The 24,201-nt window shown below is 44.3% G+C and overlaps 2 protein-coding genes across 9 annotated transcripts in view; both read right to left on the bottom strand.

Annotated features, from left to right (window-relative positions):
* Positions 1-8,622, bottom strand: part of TPM3 (tropomyosin 3) — a 36,201-nt gene extending 27,579 nt beyond the window's left edge. For 3 of the 7 annotated variants that reach the window (XM_066362379.1, XM_066362389.1, XM_066362380.1), the window contains exons 1-2: positions 8,391-8,606; positions 7,717-7,842 (exon numbers count right to left, since the gene is read on the bottom strand). In XM_066362379.1, coding sequence (XP_066218476.1) covers positions 7,717-7,842; positions 8,391-8,504 — 240 coding nt within the window. In that variant the 5' untranslated portion in view covers positions 8,505-8,606. Of the gene's footprint in view, positions 1-7,716; positions 7,843-8,390 lie in introns of all 7 variants that reach the window. The other 4 variants (XM_066362388.1, XM_066362382.1, XM_066362381.1 and 1 more) reach the window with 4 other exon arrangements.
* Positions 8,623-14,004: 5,382 nt separating this feature from the next.
* CFAP141 (cilia and flagella associated protein 141) lies at positions 14,005-24,198 on the bottom strand. Of its 2 annotated transcripts, none has more exons than XM_066362420.1 (4): positions 22,510-24,198; positions 22,275-22,315; positions 18,724-18,853; positions 14,005-18,090 (listed from the first exon to the last, which is right to left on the bottom strand). In XM_066362420.1, exons 2-4 carry the CDS (start codon positions 22,298-22,300, stop codon positions 17,989-17,991), a joined length of 258 nt encoding a protein of 85 aa, XP_066218517.1. In that variant the 5' UTR covers positions 22,301-22,315; positions 22,510-24,198; the 3' UTR covers positions 14,005-17,988. The 2 variants fall into 2 exon arrangements, with proteins under 2 accessions (XP_066218517.1, XP_066218515.1); XM_066362418.1 differs by having other exon boundaries at positions 22,654-24,198.
* Between the last annotated feature and the right edge of the window lie 3 nt (positions 24,199-24,201).

Below are 24,201 nucleotides of genomic sequence, written 5' to 3'. Positions count from 1 at the left end.
CAAGGCACATATAAGAAAGCAATTAAGGCCCTGGCCAGTTGGCTCAGTGGTAGAGCGTCGGCCTGGCGTGCAGGAGTCCCGGGTTCAATTCCAGGCCAGGGCACACAGGAGAAGCGCCCATCTGTTTCTCCACCCTTCCCCCTCTCCTTCCTCTCTGTCTCTCTCTTCCCCTCCAGCAGCCAAGGCTCCATTGGAGCAAAGTTGGCCCGGGCACTGAAGATGGCTCCATGGCCTCTGCCCTAGGCGCTAGAACAGCTCTGGTTGCAACAGAGCAACGCCCCAGATGGACAGAGCATCGCCCCCTGGTGGGCGTGCCGGGTGGATCCCGGTCAGGCGCATTCGGGGGTCCGTCTGACTGCCTCCCCGTTTCCAACTTTAGAAAAAAAGAAAAAGAAAAAAAAAGAAAGCAATTAAGATGCCACAATGAAGAATTGATGCTTCTCTCTCCCTTCCTGTCTGTCCCTCTCTCTGTCTCTGTCGCAAAAAAAGAAAAAGAAAAAAAAAAGGCAATCCTAGCCTCAATTGGATAGCTTGGTTATTTGGAGTACTACCTTCCTAATACATAGGAGTTGCTGGTTTGATCCCAGGTCAGGGTACATACAGAAACAGATTGATGTTTCTCTTTCTCTCTCTCTCTCTCTCTCTCTCTCTCTCTCTCTTACCCTTTCTCTCTCTCTAAAATCAAATTTTAAAAAATTTTTTGAGAGAGAAAGAGGCAGAGAGGCAGGAACATTCAGCTGCTCCTATATGTGCCCTGACTGGGGAATCAAACTGGCAACCTCCATGCTCCTGGACGATGCTTCCACCAACTGAGCTATCCAGCCAAGGCTTAATTTTTATTGATTTTTAGAGAGATTGACAGAGGAAGGAAGAGAGAGGGGAGGAGGAAGGGATGCATTCATTTGTTGTTCCACTCAGTCCTGCATTCATTAGTTGTTTCCCATGTGTGCACTGACCAGGGATCAAATGCACAAACTTATGGTTTCAGGACGATGTTCTTTTTTGTTTGTTCTTTTTTTTTTTTACAGAGACAAAGAGAGAGTCACAGAGAGGGACAGACAGACAGGAACGGAGAGAGATGAGAAGCATCAATCATCAGTTTTTCGCCGCGACACCTTAGTTGCCCATCGACCACTCTCTCATATGTGCCTTGACCGTGGGCCCCCAGCAGAAGAGTAACCCCTTGCTTAAACCAGCGACCTTGGGTCCAAGCTGGTGAGCTTTTTTGCTCAAACCAGATGAGCCCGTGCTCAAGTTGGCGACCTCGGGGTCTTGAACCTGGGTCCTAGGCATCCCAGTCCGATGCTCTATCCACTGCGCCACCGCCTGGTCAGGACGATGTTCTTAATTGACTGAGCTAACCAGCCAGGACCAATAAATAAATTTTAAAAGAGATTTTATTTATTGATTTTAGAGACAGGAGCATGAGAGGAGTGGGAGTAGTTGCTTCTCATATGCGCCTTGACTGGGTTTCAAACCAACAACCTCAGCATTCCAGGTCAACACTCCATCCACTGTGCCACCACAGGTCAGGCAATAAATACATTTTTTTTTTTTTTTTTTTACAGAGACAGAGAGAGAGTCAGAGTGAGGGATAGACAGGAACAGACAGACAGGAACGGAGAGATGAGAAGCATCAATCATTAGTTTTTCATTGCGCATTGAGACACCTTAGTTGTTCATTGATTGCTTTCTCATATGTGCCTTGACTGTGGGCCTTCAGCGGACCGAGTAACCCCTTGCTTGAGCCAGTGACCTTGGGTCCAAGCTGGTGAATTTTTGCTCAAACCAGATGAGCCCACGCTCATGCTGGAGACCTCGGGGTCTCGAACCTTGGTCTTCTGCATCCCAGTCTGACACTCTATCCACTGCGCCACCACCTGGTCAGGCAAATACATTATTTTTTAATGTTAAAAGAATCCTAGCCCCTGAAAGAACTGGTAGGTAAGACAGTTGCTGCCTTTATTGCCTGGTTCTGAGGTTACTCCCTCTGGAGGCCCTGTCTTCCTATCTCCTTTTACAAATAATGAGCAATGAGCCTGACCAGGTGGTGGCACAGTGGATCAAGTGTCGGCCTGGGACATTTGCTGAAGACACAGGTTCAAAACTCGAGGCCACTCGCTTCAGAGTGGGATCATAGACATAATCCCATGGTCGCTGGCTTGAGCAAGGTATCAGTGGCTGGGCTGGAGCCCTCGGGTCAAGGCATGTATGAGAAGCAACCAATAAACAACTGAAATGCTGCAACTACAAGTTTGATGCTTCTCATCTCTCTCTTCCTGTCTCTCTCTCTCTCTCTCTCTAAAAAAAAGGAAAAGGAAAGAAATACAGAGCAATGAGGCTATTCAGAAAAGTGGCTAAAACAGACAATAAGTAATTTGGTTGGAGAGTAACCTGTACACTTTGATTTTCCCGCCAGGAATTGATAAGGAAGAAAAAGTTTCTGAGCCTCGGTAAGCTCTGTCCTAACGGCCAAAGAATTCTTCCAACTCTCTTTGGAGATGTCTGATCAGCAGGTTAAGAAAACAGAAATGAGACTTAGTCATGTGGGCACTGGTCAGCAGGGGGCACTGTTGTACCTCCCTTTGCCCTAGTTAACAAGCAGATCTTAGATAAACCTAAGGGGTGTTTGAGAGCACCATGCATTCCTGAGGCTGGTAATTTGAACAGATAATCTTCTCTTGATCGAGGGTAACAGGTGGATTGGCTATGATAGCCTTTAAAAGCATGATGGATGTGCAGAATGGGTCCAGGGCTATTGTTTTTCTGGTGACTAACAGAACAACAGTATATCAACAAGTCTGTCCATGACCCTCCTCTCCCCACTCCTCCCACCTCCTGTACTTAAAATAGGGTGTAATGACTCTTATGTCCTAACCATTGCATTCCTCTTTCCCCTTGTTTTACCCTAATCAGTTTCTGATTTCATCTCAGATTGAAAGGACCTTAGACATGGTTGCACAACAAAACAATATGAATGTTTTTACTACCACTGAACTGTACATTTTTAAATGGTCGATATTTTGTTATGCATATTTTTCCAAGATTAAAAAATAAAAAGACTTCCCTGGCCGGTTGGCTCAGCGGTAGAGCGTCGGCCTAGCGTGCGGAGGACCCGGGTTCAATTCCCGGCCAGGGCACACAGGAGAAGCGCCCATTTGCTTCTCCACCCCTCCGCCGCACTTTCCTCTCTGTCTCTCTCTTCCCCTCCCACAGCCAAGGCTCCATTGGAGCAAAGATGGCCCGGGCGCTGGGGATGGCTCTGTGGCCTCTGCCCCAGGCGCTAGAGTGGCTCTGGTCGCAATATGGCGACGCCCAGGATGGGCAGAGCATCGCCCCCTGGTGGGCAGAGCGTCGCCCCCTGGTGGGCGTGCCGGGTGGATCCCGGTCGGGCGCATGCGGGAGTCTGTCTGACTGTCTCTCCCCGTTTCCAGCTTCAGAAAAATGAAAAAAAATAAAAAATAAAAAAAAAATAAAAAAATAAAAAGACTATCTCAGGTGAACTCAGGGAGGAAAAAAACAGAAGTTTGGACTAATCTTTCCATGTACTGATCTTTCCTTGTTCAAGCAGTCCTAGCAAATCCTACACTTTCCAGCAATGTTTCTCTGATAACCAGCACTCCCTGTGTAAACATGCAGTTATTGACTCTCTACTCTCTCTTCCCCTTATCTACGTCAAAGTAATATGCTCTGTTTACTTGTTTATTAATCTCAAGGGCAGAAACTGACCTGTGAACTTCCTTTGTATTGGACAGAGCACCCTCTCCCCAAACATGCATATATTATGTTGCTGATAACTGACCTTGTTGTCTACTTTAAACCTTGTTGCCTCCTCCTTATTCAAGGCTTTCCCCAATTCCTATAAACATCTCACTTTCCTTCTTTGACAGTTTGAGGCAGCAGTCAGCAAATTTTTCTGTAAAAGGACAGATAGTAAAAATACTGCTCACAAAAATTAGGGCATATTTCCAAATGAATATGAAGCGATAAAAAAAAGAAGCATTTGATTTTTTTTATTAAACAAGAACATCAGAAAAGCAAACGACGAGTCAAAGAAAGTTGTTCAATTATGCAAGTGAGACGCAAAACCAACTTTTATTTCATTGGTGGAAAAGCGTTATTCAAAAGCTTGAAAGTACTGGAGTGTCTGCATGTTCCCTGATCTCCTAATTTTTGTGAGCAGTGTATTTCTGGCTTTGCTGCCATAGAGTGTGGTGATATGTCCTTTGCAGGAAGAAGCCAGTAGACAATATGTAAGTGAATGGGCATGGCAATGTTCCAATAAAGCTCTGTGCAAAACCAGGCCGGGGCAGGATTCACCCCACAGGTGATTGTTTGCTGACCTCAGCTTTGAGAAAACATCTTTCTTCCTGCATCTTTACAAAACCTTACAGATTTTTGCCTCCTGCCCTCAGCCTTCCTCTCCTATTTCTTGTTCTGCATATCTCATATCTCTGAGGGTACTTACTGACTTGGTGGGAAAGCTAACAAAGGTGAAAGAAGTTGAATGAGTTTTTTTTCACCCAGTTTACATAGTTAAATGTTTTGGGTGCATTCCTATATAAATATGAGAAGTTTTTTTCAAATGAAATATATATATATATTCCTTTAATATATATATTCACTACATATATATGAATATTCTGAGTATGCCTAGGTGGGGGATGATGATGATTATGATGATATGATGTGTGTGTGTGTGTGTGTGTGTGTGTGTGTGTGTGTGTGTGTAACACAGGACAGAATTCATCCCCAGGAAATCCCTGTATCTTTCCAATGATATTTAGGTATTGTCTAGAGCCTCTAGATCTCTCTCTCTCTCTCCCAAGATCTCAGGTTAGATTTGTTTGTTCTTTTCATTGCTCCTGGAAACACATGCTCAAGCCCGCATACTGTTTCAGCCAAATCTAAGGATTTTCCCAGAGATTTGTTACCCAACATCTCACAAAACTATTAACCTGAGATTGTGCCAGTTTGCAAAAACTATCCCCATGCCTGTTTATTAGAACCAGAGATATCTATCCATTTACACCTGAAACCCAGGTTAGGCAACTCCAGCAGGCCATCAAACACTTGCCCAAAGCCTTAGGGGTAACCTGTGTTTTTTGCAATTTTATGAGAAAAGTAAATTAATAGTTTGCAGTGGTGTAAACTTGTGGAAACTATGAACATATATAATATATATGATCTAATTTGTGTCTCTGACCTCTGACATGGTATATTCAACAACACTCACCACTTCCCCAGGCCATTAGAAGTAGTGGAGAGCCACAGAGGAGATCAGAAACCTACTAGCAAAGATGTGGAATGTGAGGATTTGAAGAGAGCTGTGAATGGCCTACTATGTCTTTCTAGCTATTTTCCAAAGCCAGATGTAATTTTAAAAAACACATGCTCCTACTTTCCTATTAATTGAGTGCTGATAATTGACTATTTCCATCATACCAGGACATTCCTTTGTTGCTGTTAAGATTCCTATGGTACTTTTCTATGTAATCTCTCATTTATATTTGTGGTAAATTTCAAGGTTAAAGGTGAAGTAAAGTAGATGGTTATGGGATAAAATAAAGTGGAAAAGAGACTTTATTTCATTTTCAAATGGGAAAATTCAGCCCTAGAGAAGCTGAGTAATTTAGTCAAGGTCACAGAAGTGATATCTTTCACAAAGTCTGGTGGTGATACTTTTACCCTCTAAGATTACCCAACATCTAAGATTCCTTCTTATTTCTATCATAGTCTATCATTCTAAGGTCCTCTTTGCTGCCCCATGAACAATGCTTCCTATGGATCTCTATAGCATAAGGGCAGATTTCCACATTGGCCAAGATAAATAAATCCAGATAATGGCAGGGTCAGTGTGACCTCTTTTGTCCCATTATGAAATCTGAGCTGGCTTTGCTGGACAGTTAAGAGATGAGAGTTTTCCTATTAATACACACATCTATGTGCCAAGCCTTGGATACAAAAGCTAAGAATGTGGCATGAGGAGGAGGTGGGATAAGTGATAGCAATCTGAATTTAGGGTCCCTTCCCTTTGTCCAGATCCTGGGAGAGACAGTTACATTCCTGGGTTGTGGTGAGACAAAAAACAAACAAACAAACAAACAAACATATTATGTTTTTAAGAAAGGAAAATATAAACCCTAGCTGGTAGCTCAGTTGGTTAGAGCATCGTCCTGATATGCTACGGTTGCGGGTTCCATTGCTGGTCAGGGCACATACAAGAGTCAACCAATGAGCCCTGGCTGGGTGGTTCAGTGGATAAAGCATCATCCCAGCACACTGAGGTTATGAGTTCAGCTCCCCAGTCAGGGCATGTAAGAGAAGCAATCAATGAGTACATAACTAAATGGAACAATCAGTTGATGCCTCTTTCTTTCTCTCCCTTCTTCTCTTTCTCTCTTCCAATCAATAAGAAAATTTTTTTTAAATAATCAAACAATTAATGCATCAAAAGTGAAACAATAAATTGATGTTTCTCTCTCTTTTTCTCCCTCCCTTACCCTCTCTTTAAAATGAAAAAAAAAAAGAAAAAAAAAAAGAAAAAAAAAGATAACCTGACCTGTGGTGGTGCAGTGGATAAAGCCTCTACCTGGAACACTGAGGTCACAGATTCTAAACCCCTGCAATTGTCTGGTCAAGGAACATATGGTAGTTGATACTTCCTACTCCTTCCCCTCCCCTCACTCTCTCTCCTCTCTAAAATGAATTTTTTAAAAAAATTAAATAAATAAATAAAGTGAAAAAATAATAAAAATAAATGTTTTTAAAAAGAAAGTAAATGTCATTACAAGGATATGCCAGCATGTTATATGCAAAAATGTATGTGGGTATCTAGGCCCTGGCCGGTTGGCTCAGTAGTAGAGCATCGGCCTGGCGTGCAGAAGTCCCGGGTTCGATTCCCGGCCAGGGCACACAGGAGAGGCGCCCATTGGCTTCTCCACCCCCCCTCTCCTTCCTCTCTGTCTCTCTCTTCCCCTCCTGCAGCCGAGGCTCCATTGGAGCAAAGATGGCCCGGGCGCTGGGGATGGCTCCTTGGCTTCTGCCCCAGGCACTAGAGTAGCTCTGGTCGCAACAGAGTGACGCCCCGGAGGGGCAGAGCATCGCCCCCTGGTGGGCAGAGCGTTGCCCCCTGGTGGGCGTGCCGGGTGGATCCTGGTCGGGCGCATGCGGGAGTCTGTCTGACTGTCTCTCCCCGCTTCCAGCTTCTTAAAAAAAAAAAATGTATGTGGGTATCTATATCTATGCTCTGTAAATCCAGTATGTATATGTCCAAGTGTGTTTGGAATTTAGTGATATTAACATGAAAATCTTATATGTGTAAGCCCTGGCTCAGTAGCTCAGTTAATTAGAGTGTCATCCTGACATGCCAAGTTTGCAAGTTCGATCCCCAGTCAGGGCACATATAAGAAGCAACCAACGGGTGCAAAAATGGGTGGGAAACAGATCTCTCTCTCTCTCTCTCAAAATTAATTTTAAAATTTAAAAAAGATTTTTTATTTACTAATTTAGAGAGAGAGGAAGGGAGAGAGAGAGAGAAAGGAACGTAGATCTGCTCCTGTATGTGCCCTGACTGAGGAGTGAATCGGTAACCTCTGCTTTGGGACAAAGCTCTAACCAACCAAGCTATCTGGCCAGGGCTAAAAAACTTTTTTAAAAAGCAAATCTTATATGTGTAGATGAAACCTACCCCACTTCCATCTCTTTAATACTCACATCAGCCGCCTTCTTCTCTGCCAGCTCCAGCTTCTCCTGGGCATCCTTCAAAGCTTCAGAATACTTGTCCAACTCATCTTCTGTCCCTTTCAGCTTCTTCTGCATGGCTGCCAGCTCATCTTCCAGCTATAGGAGCCCAAAGAGTCACACGAAAAATATACATACACACTGTGCAGGCTCAGATCCTGAGATCTTGAGCCCTGACAGACCCCTGAGCTGCCCTAGTTGGTATGCTGACTTGGCCTGTGACCCTGTGATCTCTGATCCTAAGATGATCAAGCCATGCTGGGTTTTCATCTAAGACTCTGGGATAGTAAATGTATTAGGGTGGAGGTGCCTATAACTCCATCTAAGAGAAAAGGGATGCTGCGTGTCAAGGTCCCACCTTTTCATCTAGAAACCAGGAGTTCTTCCAAAATGTGATCTACTCCCACTAAAATCAAGGAGACACATTGTAGCTCAGAAGGGGTCAGTGACTCCCAATGTCACACAGGCAATCTGAGTTAGACACTCTAGTTGTCTGCTGCCTATCCAGTAATGCTGGGGAAGTAGATGAGTTTCTCCCACGCAGGGAGGGAACCGGTAACAGCGGTCACTGCTTTTTCCATGAAAAAACTCTTCCATTGCACAATCTGGCTCACCAGTAGGTGAGAGACACTGGTGCCAGTGCCTACCTGTTTACTTCTTTCTTCAGCCTGCTTCTGCTCAGCTTCAGCTTGCTCTGCTCGATCCAGAGCATTCTCCTTGTCCAGCTTCAGCATCTGCATCTTTTTCTTGATGGCCTCCATTATGTGCAGTGGCTGCTAGGCTGTTAATGAGCTCACCTGTGAACCTGGAGAACTAGAGACTAAGGCAAAAGAGGAGATGCTGCTGGCTAGGTGACTAAGGAGTCCCCCAGACTTGAGCCTTTATTCTGCTCATGGCTCCACCTCTTGCTCCTAATATGGTCCTTCCAGCTCCCTCCAGCCCATCATTGTTCTCCTGGGGGAACACAGAGTGAGACACTTTGATGGACTGACATCAGCAGCAAAGAAAAAATTGGGGAACAGCTGAGGCTGATTTTAGACAATGGAAAGTGGGGGAGGGGAGTGAGGCTCTTCCTGACCCTGAAACTTTACACTCACTCTGGGCAGCTCTATGGGCATTTTAAAAGAGCAAGGAGAGGGTTGGGGAGAACACTGAAATAGAGAAGGGCACTTTGGCAATTCTAGAATGGTAGTTTTCACTCAAAGGTCCTAGTTACTCTTCAGTTTCCCCTTGCTCTCATCCGGACTATATTGGTTGCTGATGATCAAACTCCACTGGTTGAGTTTTACCTTTTGATTCATGATATTCAGGGAGCTTGAGCAACAGAAAAGAGGAGGTCACTCATTATCCTTGACAATTCTCCCAGATCCCCAGATCATATTACTGTGTTATTTTGAGAGTCTCTAATTGGCAGGGAGACACATTCCTCCCCCTTAAGAGCCACAGAAATGGTGTAAGAGGGGAGGGTGTCGATCTGAAAGGCCATTCCAGAACTTCAAGTGGGATGAGGGAGAGAATCAGGGCAGGGTCAGAGTAATCCAGATAGGATCATGTCCTCTCTTTCCCCGTAGTGATCTTTAAATAGAGCTCTGATATCCACACAGACCAAGGTCTATATTACTCTCTACTGTTCTCATTCTCTGCTCCCTTCATATTCTCTACCCCCACCCCCACACATCATCCTAATCATCATCACCAGCTCTATTCTCCCCAGCTCATTCTTCCATTTGGAGCCATGTTATTGACAGGTGGCAATTGATCCCACTACACTGGCACCATGCAATCTGAGAATATGCCAGGGGAGAGGGGGACATTGTTCAAGGTGACCAGAGCTATCAGAGAAGACTATAAATGACTATAATTAGTTATTATGTCAAGGATAGAAGGGTAATGTTAATACTAGAACAAAGAAGGAACAAACAAACAAACAAATACTAAACCCCAGCATTGAGGGAACTGAAACAGAGGGCAAAACTGGAATATGTTCTTGAAAATTTCCTATCACTAGAGGTAGATAGGCAGATAGATCACCATCTGACTCTTAAAGGAAAGCAGAGAAACCAAAGACTCCTACTGTGGGACTAGAGAACAAGACAATCCCAGGGTCAGGAAGCAGTGGATAAAAAGAGGGGGGTGGACATTGAATAAAGAGGAGAACAATACAAGGACAGGAGAAGATCAATCGCTTTTGGTACAAGGGAAAGATATAGGAAGATTTTATCTCAAATATAATGCCAGCTTTCTCCTGCTTTCACTTCAGCCCTCCAGCTTAAGACTGAAAGTCATGGAGGCTGTTCTTTCAAAGGGGTCCTGGAAAGAAGAGGTTCAGTTAAAAAAAAAAAAAAAAAAAAAGGAGCCCAGAGCCCCAGAGGTAGCAAAGAGTGTGATGCCAAATTGCCCACTGCTGTAAGAATATGTTTGACATTTAGTTGGTTCCTAATTAAACAACCCAATATCAAACATATCACACAGAAACAGGCAGGAGAGTTTTGGTGGTCATCTGCCTCTTCCCCACTACAGAGAAAGCACAGAGCAGAGACACTAGAAACCAAGCATGCCTAGATGGAGGGCCATCTCCTTGGGAAAGGACGCCAACTCTTGCTCTTTGCTTCCCAAGACATCCAGTTCTTACTCATCTATCCTTCGTGCCATCTCTGTCTCAGCTCCTCTCTGACCAGTGCCTGACCTTTGCTGGATCACACTGGCCTAAACCACGAAGGATATCTGTCAGGGCTCCACATCCGGACACCCATCCTTCCCAAAAGCTCCTACCCAGAGCTTCTCCCCATGATGTCACGGCCACAGCGTCCAGAGGATCAGGAGTGTCAGCAGCTCCTTGTCAGTCGTGCCACCTGCTCTCCTCAACTCCCTTCCAGCTGTCTTGAGGCTTTTGGGGGTGGGGGTGAGGGGCTTGCACATCCTGCTTTTACTTTTCCAACAGAACTCCTAACCTTTCCAAATCACCTCCACAAGACATCTGAGAGCCTTCCAGTGGACATCATCCTGGAACCTTTCTGCTCTTAAGTATTACAAATGACTAGCTGTGAGAGTGAGAAACTTCTAGAATGCTTGGCTGCTTCTTCCCACTATTTTGTCCCTTCTCATCTTCTCCCCATGTTCTCCAGGTATCCTCTTTAAAGTCGCTCTTGGATGTCAAGAAGAGAAGAATGACCCGTCTTACTGGCAGACTCCAGCCTGGACTCCAAAGAATATTTTTGGTCTCCTCTGCCTGGCTAATTGAAACTAAAACTTTAGAAGATCAAGGGTAAAGGAGAAAATCCCCTTTTGCCAGGAAGCAACCTGCAGTCCTTAGGACTCTCCTCCTCTTCTGAAGCTTCTCACAACTCCCGGGCTGGCTTCTCTAAGGGTCTTCCTGTATAGGAATCCAGCCTGCTTACTTTCTGGGAGATTTTTCTTCTGAAGAGAATCAGGTCTGTTGAATGTCATGTGGCAGGCAGATGCTTCTCTTCACTGTGGCAGAAAGGAGCCCAAGTTATAGTTGCACTGGGGGTGGGGGGTAGTGGAGGGCTTGGGTGGAGGTGGGAGGAGGATGCTCTGCTTTAGCCTCCAGGCCTGGTCCATGTGTCCTTGTTCTCATTAGTCTGCACACACACACACACCCCCACACACATATACCAATTCCACAGTGCCCTTGCTCTAGATCGATAGCTTGTCCCATGCCCCCATCAGTTCCTGTTGTGTGGCTCTTGCCTTCCAGGGAAAGACTAACAAATGGGTGCGCAAGCCCCAAGGTATGTGTCAGTGGTGTTGCCTTACGTCCTTGTTTCTTTATTGCTCTCAGTGGGGGGTTGTATGTAATTTTTACTTTGTTTTTTCATTTTGTTTTGTTTTATTTTATTTTAAGATTTTATTTATTGATTTTACAGACAGAGGAGAAAGGCTGGAGGAGCGAGAAGTAGCAACTCATAGTTGAGTCACTTTACTTATTCATTGCTTGCTTGTAGTATGTGCCTTGACTGGGCAAGTCCAGGGCCTCAAACTGGCGACCCCAGCATTGCAGGTTGATGCTTTATCTACTGCACCACTACAGGTCCGGCTTTACTTTGTTTTGTTTTTTTTTAATTATTGATTAATTGACTTTAGAGAGGAAAGGAGAAAGAGAGAGAGAGAGAGAGAGAGACATCAATTTGTTGTTCCACCTATTTAGGCATTCATTGGTTGATCCTTATATGTGCTCTGACTGGGGATTGAACTCACAACCTTGGTGTATTAGGATAATGCTCTAACCAACTGAGCTACCAGGTGAGGGCAATTTTTACTTTGTTGTCCTTCCTTTTTACCATATTCCTCAAGTCATGTTTCCTTTTCTGAGAACTTTGACTACCCTGAAGAACCAGAGACTGGAAGGAAAGAGGCTGTGATAAGAACTAGCAGGAACTGAAAGGACTTTAGTGTTTGGGGCACTATGGAAACAGAGGTAGAGTACAAGAATACTGATGTAGAAGAGGAACACCTCTCTTAAAAGGAGACTCTGGATGGCATAACTAGGCAAAAACATAAGATAGTCTCTGATGAGAGCTTTCTAGCTCTCCTGGAAGTGTCTTCTAGGCAGCCATTTCAAACAAGACTGAGCCCTTCTGAACCAGAGGAGCTGGGTAAGGCACCAGCCACAAGGGAAAAAGGAATGGATCGATATGATGAAATGAACTATTCAGCTGATGTGATGAGAGCAGACAGAGTAGGCAGAGAGGATCTGAGGCAATAGGCTCTGTAAGGGGCCAGCCTGCCAATACTGGAGCCAGCCTAGCACTGACAAGCCCTGAGGAGAGAGGCCAAGGTCAGGGATCAAGGTGTTTATGTGGGGGTATTCTGTGGGTCCAAATGAACAGAAGAAAGAGAAATAAGAGGGTTGGGAAGGAAGTGTGGTGGGAGGTAGGGAGGAGCCACTAAGAGGAAATAAAAAGGAAAACCAATCATAAGGTAGGGTGTAGGTTAAAAAAATAATATTTCTGCTTTGGCCAGATAGGCCAGTTAGTTAAAACACTGTCCTGATGCATAAAAGTTGTGGGTTCATTTGATCCCCAGTCAGGGCATATACAGGAACAAATTGATATTTCTGAATCTCTCTCTCTCCCCTCTTCCTCTTTCTTTAAAATAAATAAAGCCCTGGCCGGTTGGCTCAGCGTTAGAGCGTTGGCCTAGCGTGCAGAGGACCCGGGTTCGATTCCCGGCCAGGGCACACAGGAGAAGCGCCCATTTGCTTCTCCACCCCTCCGCCACGCTTTCCTCTCTGTCTCTCTCTTCCCCTCCCGCAGCCAAGGCTCCATTGGAGCAAAGATGGCCCGGGTGCTGGGGATGGCTCTGTGGCCTATGCCTCAGGCGCTAGAGTGGCTCTGGTCGCAACATGGCGACGCCCAGGATGGGCAGAGCATCGCCCCCTGGTGGGCAGAGCGTCGCCCCTGGTGGGCGTGCCAGGTGGATCCCGGTCGGGCACATGCGGGAGTCTGTCTGACTGTCTCTCCCTGTTTCCAACCTTCAGAAAAATGAAAAAAGAAAAAAAGAAAAAATAAAAAAATAAAATAAAATAAAATAAATAAAAATAATTTTCCTGCCTGACCAGGCGGTGGCGCAGTGGATAGAGCGTCGGACTGGGATGCAGAGGACCCCGAGGTTGCCAGGTTGAGTGAGGGCTCATCTGGTTTAAGCAAAGCTCACCAGCTTGACTCTCTCTCTGTCTCTGTAAAAAAATAAATAATAATAATTTTCTTCCCACCTTCTAAGTTCTTGTAGCTAGGCTAATAATTTTTTTTTTTTTTTAGAGAGTCAGAGAGAGAGATAGATAGGGACAGACAGACAGGAATGGAGAGAGATGAGAAGCATCGATCATCAGTTTTTCACTTCGACACCTTAATTGTTCATTGATTGCTTTCTCATATGTGCCTTGACCATGGGGCTACAGCAGACCGAGTAACTCCTTGCTTGAGCCAGCAACCTTGGGTCCAAGCTGGTGAGCTTTGCTTAAAGCAGATGAGCCCTCACTCAACCTGGCAACCTCGGGGTCTCGAACCTGGGTCCTTCCGCATCCCAGTCCGATGCTCTATCCACTGCGCCACCGCCTGGTCAGGCGCTAGGCTGATAAATTGACAGAGACAGGTTAATAAGAGAAAATGTCCAAAGTTTATTATACAAACTTTGCTCATTGGGGAGGGGTAGAGGATGCCATAAGAATGAGACCAGCCTGACCTGTGTTGGCACAGTGGATAAAGCATCGAGGTTACCAGTTCAAAACCCTGGGCTTGTGTGGTCAAGGCACGTACGGGAATTGATGCTTCCTGCTCCTCCCCCTCTTCTCTCTCTCTCTCTCTTTTTCTCTCTCTTTCCTTTCTCTAAAATATGAATTTTAAAAAATTGAAAGAAAAAAAAGAACAAGATCAGAAACACATTGGGCAGTTGAGGCTTATATGCCATTAGGGACAAAGGAGATAAGGGAGCAGGGGTCTGGAATTTCATATAGGAAAAATAGGTAATTTATAGGTAGGCGAAAAGAGTGGCACACATGGACACATGGCAAAAACATCTGGTCTGCTAGGCGACCAGAAATAATGGGACACAGGGGAATCTAGTTAGTAGAGCCCTAATGCTAAGATTCCCTCCAGGAGCAGCCTTTCCACTGAATCTCTTAGGCAGGAAAGGGTGAAGGTCAAAGGTTCTTTCTGAGTCTTTTGTTTCATAATAATTATTTGCTTAAAGTCAATCTTTTTTTTCTTTTAAATAAATCTCTTCTTTTTTTCTTTTTTCTTTCTTTCTTTATTTATTTTATTTATTTATTTTTTTTAGAGAGGAGAGAGTGAGAGAGAGAGAAAGAGAGAGAAGGGGGGGAGGAGCAGGAAGTATCAACTCTCATATGTGCCTTGACCAGGCAAGTGCAGGGTTTCAAACCGGCAACCTCAGCATTTCAGGTCGATGCTTTATCCACGGTGCCACCACAGGTCAGGCCTTAAAATCAATCTTAAAAGGCACACTTTGGGTAACCTTCAGTAAGAAAATGTCATCATGGGTTAACATTTATTGGGCAGTATGTATTACCCCTGTGCTAAATGCTTCATTTACTCTCCATGACAACCCAACAAAGTAGGCATCACTTCTATTTTATATATAAGGAACTGACCCAGAAAGTTAAAGTAACTTGCTTAAGGCCAAACAGGTAGTAAGTGACAGAGCCAAGAGTCAAACTCAGATCTGTCATGTTAATGCCTGTTCTTCTAAGGCCAAGCTATATTGCACATGTGTATGACGCAGAGAGCGACTGGGAGACAGATATGGGGGAGGAAATATGAAAGGAGTGAAGGTGAAGATGAAATGGACCTGCCAGGAGACAAGGGCAGGGTGACAGGCCCAATAATTGGAGACTTGTCTTAGATTTATGGGTCAAATCTAGGCCACATGCATGTGTTTCTGTCACCTATAAAACTCATCATATTTGTCATGACATGTTCAGTGCCTGCCTCCCCACCAGCCTGTGAACTCCAAGTCTTGTTTGGTGTAAGAACTCATGAGTTGGTCCCCGCCTGCATAAGGGGACCAACATGGGAGCTGTGAAGGGCCTGAGTCACGGAAACTCTTCTGAGAGAGAAAAGGGGGCATACCTACTGCATGCCAAGCACTGGGCTGGCTTTCTACACTGCTCACAAAAATTAGGGGATCAGGGAATATGCAGATACCCCAGTACTTTCAGCCTTTTGTGTAGTGCATTTTCCCTAATGAAATAAAGGTTGATTTTGCATTTCCTTTGCATAATTGAACAACTTTCTTTGACTTGTTTGCTTTTCTTTTTTTTTTTAAAGCATTTTATTTTTTAATTTTATTTTCTTTTGTGACAGAGACAGAGAGAGGGACAAATAGGGACAGACAGACATGAAGGAAGAGAGATGAGAAGCATCAATTCTTCATTGTGGCTCCTTAGTTGTTCATTGATTGCTTTCTCATATGTGCCTTTACTGGGGGAGAGGGGGGCTATAGCAGACCCAGTGACCCCTTGCTCAAACCAGCAACCTTGAGTTCAAGCTGGTGAGCTGTGCTCAAACCAGGTAGGCCTGCGCTCAAGCTGGTGACCTCGGGGTTTTGAACCTGGGTCCTCTGCGTCCCAGTTCAACATCTATTCACTGCGACATTGCCTGGTCAGGCTTGTTTGCTTTTCTGATGTTCTTGTTTAATTAACAAAAATCAAATGCTTCTATTTTTTATTGCTTTATATTCATTTTGAAGTATCCCCTAATTTTTGTGAGCAGTATACATTCATTACCTTATTTAATCCTTTAATGATCCTACAAAATGTGTATTATTGTCCCCATTCTCAGGAGAGGAAATTTAGGCTCAGAGAATTAATTTACACGTGTTAACAACAATTAGGAGAAGCCAGACTATGAATACACACCCAACTCCAAAGCCTGTGCTTTTCTCTCTGTACCCTGCTGCTTCTCAGTGCTCATCAGTAGGATATGTAGACAGAGAAGGAAGGAGAAGCTCTGACAGTGAGATGAAAAATATATATTGAGGGATGCAGACAGACTTGCAGAAAAGGGGAAAGAAAAGGTGTAAGTTTTGCAATGAAGACATAGCTGCATGGAGTTGAGAACAGGAAAAAAATCAATGTAAAAGGATGAGTGATCACTTTGGATACTACCTAACCAGTGGTGGCACAGTGGATAGAGCACTAACCTGGGACTCTGAGGTCCCAGGTTTGAAACTCCGAGGTCACCAGCTTGAGCATGGGCTCATCCGGTTTGAGCACAGGCTTGCCAGCTTGAGTGTGGGGTTGCCGGCTTGAGCACAGGATTATAGACATGATCCCATGGTTACTGGCTTGAGCCCAAAGTTGCCGGCTTGAAGCCCAAGGTTGCTGGCTTGAGAAAGGGGTCACTGGCTCAGCTTGAGTCCCCTGGTCAAGTATGAGAAGCAATCAGTGAACAACTCAAGTGACACAACTATGAGTTGATGCTTCTCATCTCTCTCCCTTCATGTCTCTCTCTCTTCTCTTTGAAAAAAAGAAAAGAAAAACAAAAATAACCAAATTTGAGTGCAGATTCCAAGGTGAGAGAACAGGAAAAGGTGTGTATAATGGTGATTACATCAGAGAGTGTCAGTGTGTTCCAGCAACTGTTACTGCCTGCAAAATGGGGGGTCTCTCCATAGACAGAAGCAGCAAGCCAACGGTTCCACAAGGGGGAGGGGTCGAAGATGGGAATTTTTTAATAATGAAGGTCTCTCTGTTAGGATGTCATTTGAATGTAAAGTGGATCTTTACATACATTTGTATGTAAAGTAAGGTTCTTTGTGGCCTATAGATACATATGATTAATCAGTATTTTCCAGCATTTTTATTTTGAATATCTTTAGATTTAATGCTCTTTCCCATCCCCTATAAATTCCACAACTACTTATTTCCTTACATCTGTTATATTACCTGCCCAATCCATGAAGGCATTAGACTGGAACCCTGTCATTTTGCAGAGGTGGAATTCAGCCCCAGAAGAAAGAGGCTTATCCTAAGGTCTCACAATAACTGGCTCACTCAAAGCCTAAAACCCAGACCTTCTGACACTTAAAGCACCACAGTGCCTGTGGATTAATAGCCATATTCAAGTCCTGGCTGATGGCTTGGTTGGTTGGAGCATTATTCTGAGGCTCAAAGGTTGCCAGCTGGAGTCCCAGTCAGGGCACATACAGGAAACAGATTGCTGTTTCTCTCTCTCTAAAATCAATAAATAAAAATTTTAAAAATAGTTACATTCAAAGTTATTTGTCCAAATGTACAGAAAAAAAGTCAGTGGAGGTGAGATCTGAGAGGTGGTAAGCAAAATCCAGGAAACTATATTAAGATTATGGCAGCTGTGAATAAGTAGTTTTGAATTAAATCAAGACTTAGCTCTGAAAGAATGAGCCAAGTGATCTAAGTCTAAACCTTTAACAGCTAGCTTTGTTAAACCAAATCAAGATTCTGTCACACTGTCCATCTCTCCACCTTTCCTCCCTGCACTTACAGCACTAAAATCAACACTATGTATCTCATTCTGACCACAAGGCGTCACTCTTGTTTTTACCAGAGTTTCATAGATTGTTTCCCAAACAGCACCAGAGGATTGAGAGGTGAGAGTGGGAGCATCAAGTCCTGGGTACATAACTAGATTCAGGTGTATTTTGGAAAGGATGTTCAAAGTGGTAGGGGCTCAAGAAGGCTAGGTTGGTGGGCATGATGAAAACGAAAGAATAGTGTTTCGGATGGCATCAGAGTCTCTCCACATAAAAAGCTTTGCCCATCTGATTTAGCTCCTGTTGGTACTGCCGATGCTCCTTTTCAAACAGCTGGTGCAAGGCAGCTTGACGGACCTGGTGGGGAGGGCAGAAGAGAGTGAGATGTTGGCCCTCTCTTTACTCCCCTGTCTCATTCTTTCCCCCAGATTGCTTTCCTATCACTCTATCATGTTCTTTTGCATCTGGACTTAGCTGTAACATAAAGCTAGGCTGTAACATAGAAGCTACACCATTGGAGGAGAAACCTTCCCCCCCCTTTTTTTTTTTTATCCCTGGGTGAAGTCCCATGTTCAGCAAATATTTTCTGAGAACATACCATAAACCAGGAACTCTGCTTGGCACTTGGGATACAAAGATGGTGACATGACATCAACTGAGGACCCCAGGGAGAGAGGTTTTGAGAGGAAGGTGCTGGGCACTAAAGCAGTTTTGAGTTTCACCAAGATAAGAGAAGCAAGAGCTAAGCTGAACTTTGAAACTTGTTCAACAGTACAAGTTGCATCTGCCACTGAATGCAAAGAATCACTTAATGACAAAGAGCTTAGGCATTTAAAGTTACAGACTTATTGCTCTGGTGTAATAGTAAAAACCTCAGAGGCAAATAAGATGGGTAAGTAATGGCAGAGACTAAGACCATGGGAATCCCAGTGGACATTAGGCACACAGCAGTAGTGGATGAGATGTAAGGTCACCCTTGCTAGAACTCACCATCAGTAGTTGCTTGTTCACCAGTGACAATTCCTGTACCATGATATCCTGCATCCTTAGAATGGCATAAGGATTTCTCCTACGGCTCAATGTCATCTGCCACAGATTGTGAGTATGTGAATTTCGCCACCTGCCCCAGGTATAGAGGTAGGGGTTGAATGGGTTAGAGTTAGGAGTGGAGACAAAAACCCCATCAATGAAGCTGCTTCTTCACCAAAACCTCTGTGATAATGTCAGAAGACTGCAAAATCCTTGAAAGGATAACTGACACTGACTTAGAACCTAGTATAAAATACATTATGTTATTTAACCACTATAATAACAATGTGTCATAGATACTAATTTTTGCAGTATACAGATAAGGAAACTAAAAGTTTCCCAAGGTCACTTAATGGCAGAACTGGGTATCAAATCTCCTTCCATCATATCAGTGATTCTCAACCCTGGCTAGACACATTTTGGAATGAGTTGTTAAGAGTTTTTTAATACATAAAAGGAATGTACATATGTATCATATTAATGTTTTCATATACATACATATATACACACACACACATACATATATAATGTATTCTCTGCTCAGATAACCCTATAAGAGATTTTTTTTTTTTTTTTTTTTTTTTACAAAGAGAGAGAAAGAGTCAGAGAGAGGGATAGACAGGGACAGAAAGACAGGTACAGAGAGAGATGAGAAGCATCAATCATCAGTTTTTCATGGCGACACCTTAGTTGTTCATTGATTGCTTTCTCATATGTGCCTTGACCGTGGGGCTACAGCAGACCAAGTAATCCCTTGCTTGAGCCAGCGACCTTGGGTCCAAGCTGGTGAGTTTTGCTCAAACCAGATGAGCCCGCGCTCAAGCTGGCGATCTTGGGGTCTCGAACCTGGGTCCTCCGCATCCCAGTCCGATACTCTATCCACTGCACTACCGCCTGGTCAGGCCCCCATGAGAGATTTTTTAAAATCAAGTCTTTTTTACAGATGACTAGAAAATTAAATCCATACAGAAATACAGTAAATGAAAGGTAAAAGCTTCGTTCTTCTGCCCTAGTCCTTCTTATTAGTTTCTTGTGTATCTTTCCAGAAAATTTTTCTATCATATACCAGCAAGTATATCTTTTAATTTTTATATAAAATTACATTTATATAGACAGTATTACTTAACAATTTGCAGTTTTCATATCAGCACATAAAGATTTGCTTCATTCTGTTTAAAGGCTGCCTAGTATTTTTGTGTCATAACTAGCTGGGTGGTTTCTTGCTTTTTCACTTTTTTTACAGAGACAGAGAGAGAGTCAGAGAGAGGGGTAGACAGGGACAGACAGACAGAAACGGAGAGATGAGAAGCATCAATCATTAGTTTTTCATTGCACATTGTGACATCTTAGTTGTTCATTGATTGCTTTCTCATATGTGCCTTGTACGTGGGCCTTCAGCAGACCGAGTAACCCCTTGCTCGAGCCAGCGACCTTGGGTCCAAGCTGGTGAGCTTTGCTCAAACCAGATGAGCCCGTGCTCAAGCTGGAGACCTCGGGGTCTTGAACCTGGGTCCTCGGCATCCCAGTTCGACACTCTACCCACTGTGCCACCGCCTGGTCAGGCGCTTTTTCACTTTTATAAACATTGCAGCCCTGGCTGGTAGCTCAGTGGATAGAGCATCGGCCCAGCATATAGACATCCCAGGTTCGATTCCCAGTCAGGGCACAGAGGAGAAGTGACCATCTGCTTCTCAATCCCTCCCTCTCCCCCTTCCCTCCCTCTTCCCCTCCCACAGACAGTGGCTCGATTGGTTTGAGCATAGCCCCTATGCACTGAGGATAGAGCTCCCTTGGGATGCATGGGCCTCAGGTGCCAAAAATAAGTTGGTACTGAAGCATCAGCTCTAGATGGAGTTGCTGGGTGGATCCTGGTTGGGGTGCATGCAGGAGTCTGCCTCACTATCTCCCATCTCTCACCCCCCCCCCCAAAAAAAACCACTGTCATGAATGCTGTTGTGTATTTACAGTCTAGTGGGTTTTTTTGTTTGTTTGTTTGTTTTGTATTTTTCTGATGTGAGAAGCAGGGGTCGGCAGACAGACAGACTCCTGCATGCACCCGACCAGGATCCATCTGGCAAGCCCACTAGGGGGCAATTCTCTGCCCGTCTGGGGTGTTACTCTGGTTGCAACCGGAGCCATTGAAGCGCCTGAGGCACGGAGGCCACAGAGCCATCCTCAGCGCCTGGGCCAACTTTGCTCCAATGGAGCCTTGGCTGCGAGAGGGGAAAAGAGAGATAGAGAGGAAGGAGAGGGGGAAGGGTGGAGAAGCAGATGGACATTTCTCCTGTGTGCCCTGACTGGGAATCGAACCTGGGATTTCCACACACCGGGTGGATGCTCTACCGCTGAGCCAACCGCCAGGGCTTTACAGTCTAGTGCTTTAGAAGGCATATAATGTAAGTTAAATTCCTAGGAAGTGCCAGTTCAAAGAATATGTGAAATTTAACTTGATAGATTTCACTACACTGCCTTTGTAAAAAAGGCTGCCTCAATCTCAAGTGCCACAAAAATTATATGCATCCTGTTGCCTCAAATTCTTGCTAGCTCTAGGTATAACCTGTGAAACCTTGAAAGAATCTTATCCTATTCAATTCCAGACCATTTTAGTCAGAATCTTCTGGGTTAAGGCCTAAGTACACGTTTTATTAAAAAGCTTCCCTGGTAAAGGAGATACATAGCCTAGTCTTCAGAGTTTTCTCACACTCATTCAACAAATACTGGATACTTACCACATGATTAGTACAATACCAGGCAACAAATACTTGCACTCTCCTTAAAAAATAAAACAACAAAAACTCACCACAATTTTTCTCTAGAGTGGTAAGCAATAGAATAAAAACCATTATCTAGCCCCAGCCAGATAGCTCATTTGGCTAGAGTGTCATCCTCATATATAAAGGTTGTGGGTTCAATCCCCAGTCAGGGTACATACAGAAAACATCTGTTTCTGTCTTCTCTAAAATCAATCAATTAAAAAAAAAATCATTGCCTGACCAGGAGGTGGCGCAGTGGATAGAGCATCAGCTTAGGATGCTGAGAACTTAGGTTCAAAGACACGTGCGGTCTCCGGCTTGAGTGCAGGCTCACCAGCTTGAGCACGGGTTTGCTGGCTTGAGCGTGGGATCATAGACAAAACCCCATGCTCACCGGCTTGAATCCAAGGTTGCTGGCTTGAGCAAGGGGTCACTGGCTCAGCTGGAGCCCCCTGGTCAAGGCATGTATGAGAAAGCAATCAATGAACAACTTAGTGCCACAAGGAAAAATTGATGCTTCTCATCTCTCTCTCTTCCAATCTATCCCTCTTTCTAAAAAAAAAAAAAAAATCATTGGCTATATAGCCTATCCTAGTGGGCAGTAGGAGGCTCATCTCTGCTAGTGAGAAGAGGGTTGCTCTGGCCCCCTCCATGCCAGTTTCCTTCTTGATGGACCCTTAGCAGACCTGGAAGGTGGCTCAGGGTGGACAGGATAAAAGATCAAACTGAAGGAAGAGAAGAAATAGAAGCAGAGATTACCTGTCAACCATCTTCTTAAGTCCCATGGCTCTTTGAAAACTCTGCAAGAAAAGGCAGTTCTGTTGATTTGCCTTATTTGTAGTATCTCACCCCTGGTACCTTGTTCTATTGAGAGACACATAGAGCTTTCTTTTTGAGAGGAAACAATTTCTTAGGGTAGGTGGGAAGAAAACTGTACTCCTTTCAGAGTGGATCAAACAGGTAGAGGTTGATATGGTATACATAACTTGAGTACCTGCTATGTACCAGTCTCCCACTCCTGTTATTTTCCTTCTGTTACATCAAGGGCTTCTCTCATAAGGTCCACTTCTGGTAAACTTATCTGGAAAGCTCAAGGGAAATCCCCTTCAACCCAGCCCCTCCTTCCAACTCTGCATACCTCTTCTACCTCTGCCATCTTTTCTGTAGACATGTGTGCAGACTTGTTTGATATAGTCTTGGGAGACTGACCAGGCTCTGTTTGGTTCAGTCACCAAGGTTTCAGTAGTCTTGGCAACATTTCTGCCTCCAACAGTGAGCCTATACCTGGGAGTTGATTGGTCACCTGGCCTGTTACCCTGAAGACCTGAAGTGAATCCTGGTTCTTCAGCTTTCTACTAGTGACACAGGCAATTTTAATTTTTTTTAAGTTTAAAAAACTTTTTTTTTGTTTCAGAGAGGAACATCAATCTGTTTCTGCACATGCCCTGACTAGGGATCAAACTGGCAACCTTTGCGCATTGGTAACGCTCTAACCAAATTATCCAGTCAGGGCAAGAAACATTTGTTAGTTCTACTTATTTATGCATTCATTGGTTGACTCTCATACGTGCCTTGACCAGGGATCCAACCCACAACTTTGGCATATTGGGAAGACACGCTGAGCTACCTGGCCAGGATGACACAAGTAATTTTATGAGAAAGGACCACAATCCTGATTTTAGAATTTCTTCTGTTGGGATCCCAAGGAGTACATATATGGTCTCAGGTCCAGGAGAATCCTCGTGACGATAGAGAATCTATCATATATGCCTGTTTTACTAAAAGGCAACTATAAATGAATCATATCCTTCATTGTTTAATTGTTCATTTTATTAGTCAGACCAGTGCATTGGTCTGATCATTTCTACCTTGTCACCCCAATTCTCTTACCCTTGGGATTATTTAGTCAGGAAAAGGGCAGATGAACTATGATCAATCCCATGGAAGAATTTTTTTTGGGGGGGGGTAGTTTTCTGAAGTGAGAGTGTGAGGCAGAGACAGACTCCTGCATGTGCCTGACCAGGATCCACCCGGCATGTCCACTAGGGGGTGATGCCCATCTGGGGTGTTTCTCGGCTGCAACCGGAGTCATTTTATTGATTGAGGCCAAGGCCATGGAGCCATCCTCAGCACCCAAACCAACTTTTGCTCCCATGGAGCCTTGGATGTGGGAGGGGAAGAGAGAGATAGAAAGTAGATGGAGAAGCAGATGGGTGTTTCTTCTTTGTGCCCTGGCTAGGAATTGAGCCCAGGACTTCCATATGCCAGGCTGACACTCTATCACTGAACTAGCCAGCCAGGGCCTAAAGATTTTTAAAATAGATTTTTAGAGACATTGATCTGTTGTTTCACCCTTTTCATTATACATCCATTGGTTATTTTTTTTTTCCCATTGGTTACTTCTTGTATGTGCCCTGAGCAGGGATCAAACCCAAAACCTCAGTTTATTAGGATGATTCTCTAACCAACTGAGACAATCAGCCAGGGACCCAAGTAAGGGTTTTTGTTTTTTTTTGAGAGAAAGACCAACAGGGAGAGAGATAAGCATCAACTCGTAGTTGTGGTACTTTAGTTGTTCACTGGTTACTTCTCATAAATACCTTGTAAGGGGGCTCCAGCCAAGCCAGTGACCTTGGGCCCAAGCCAGAGATTATGGGGTCATATCTATGATCCCATGCTCAAGCCA

Source organism: Saccopteryx leptura, chromosome 2 (genome assembly GCF_036850995.1).
Source record: "Saccopteryx leptura isolate mSacLep1 chromosome 2, mSacLep1_pri_phased_curated, whole genome shotgun sequence".
NCBI lineage: Eukaryota > Metazoa > Chordata > Mammalia > Chiroptera > Emballonuridae > Saccopteryx > Saccopteryx leptura.
Note: the sequence above shows the minus strand (reverse complement) of the source record. Positions and strands in the feature narration are given on the sequence as shown.

Excerpts from the sequence above, each read along its gene's own strand:
- CFAP141 (XM_066362418.1), bottom strand. The coding sequence starts at position 22,686 with ATGTCTACAGAAAAGATGGCAGAGGTAGAAGAG. Across the intron at positions 22,316-22,653 it reads AGATGGCAGAGGTAGAAGAG|AGTTTTCAAAGAGCCATGGG; the intron begins GTATGCAGAGTT and ends CTTTTCTTGCAG. Across the intron at positions 18,854-22,274 it reads CTTAAGAAGATGGTTGACAG|GTGGCGAAATTCACATACTC; the intron begins GTAATCTCTGCT and ends TACCTGGGGCAG.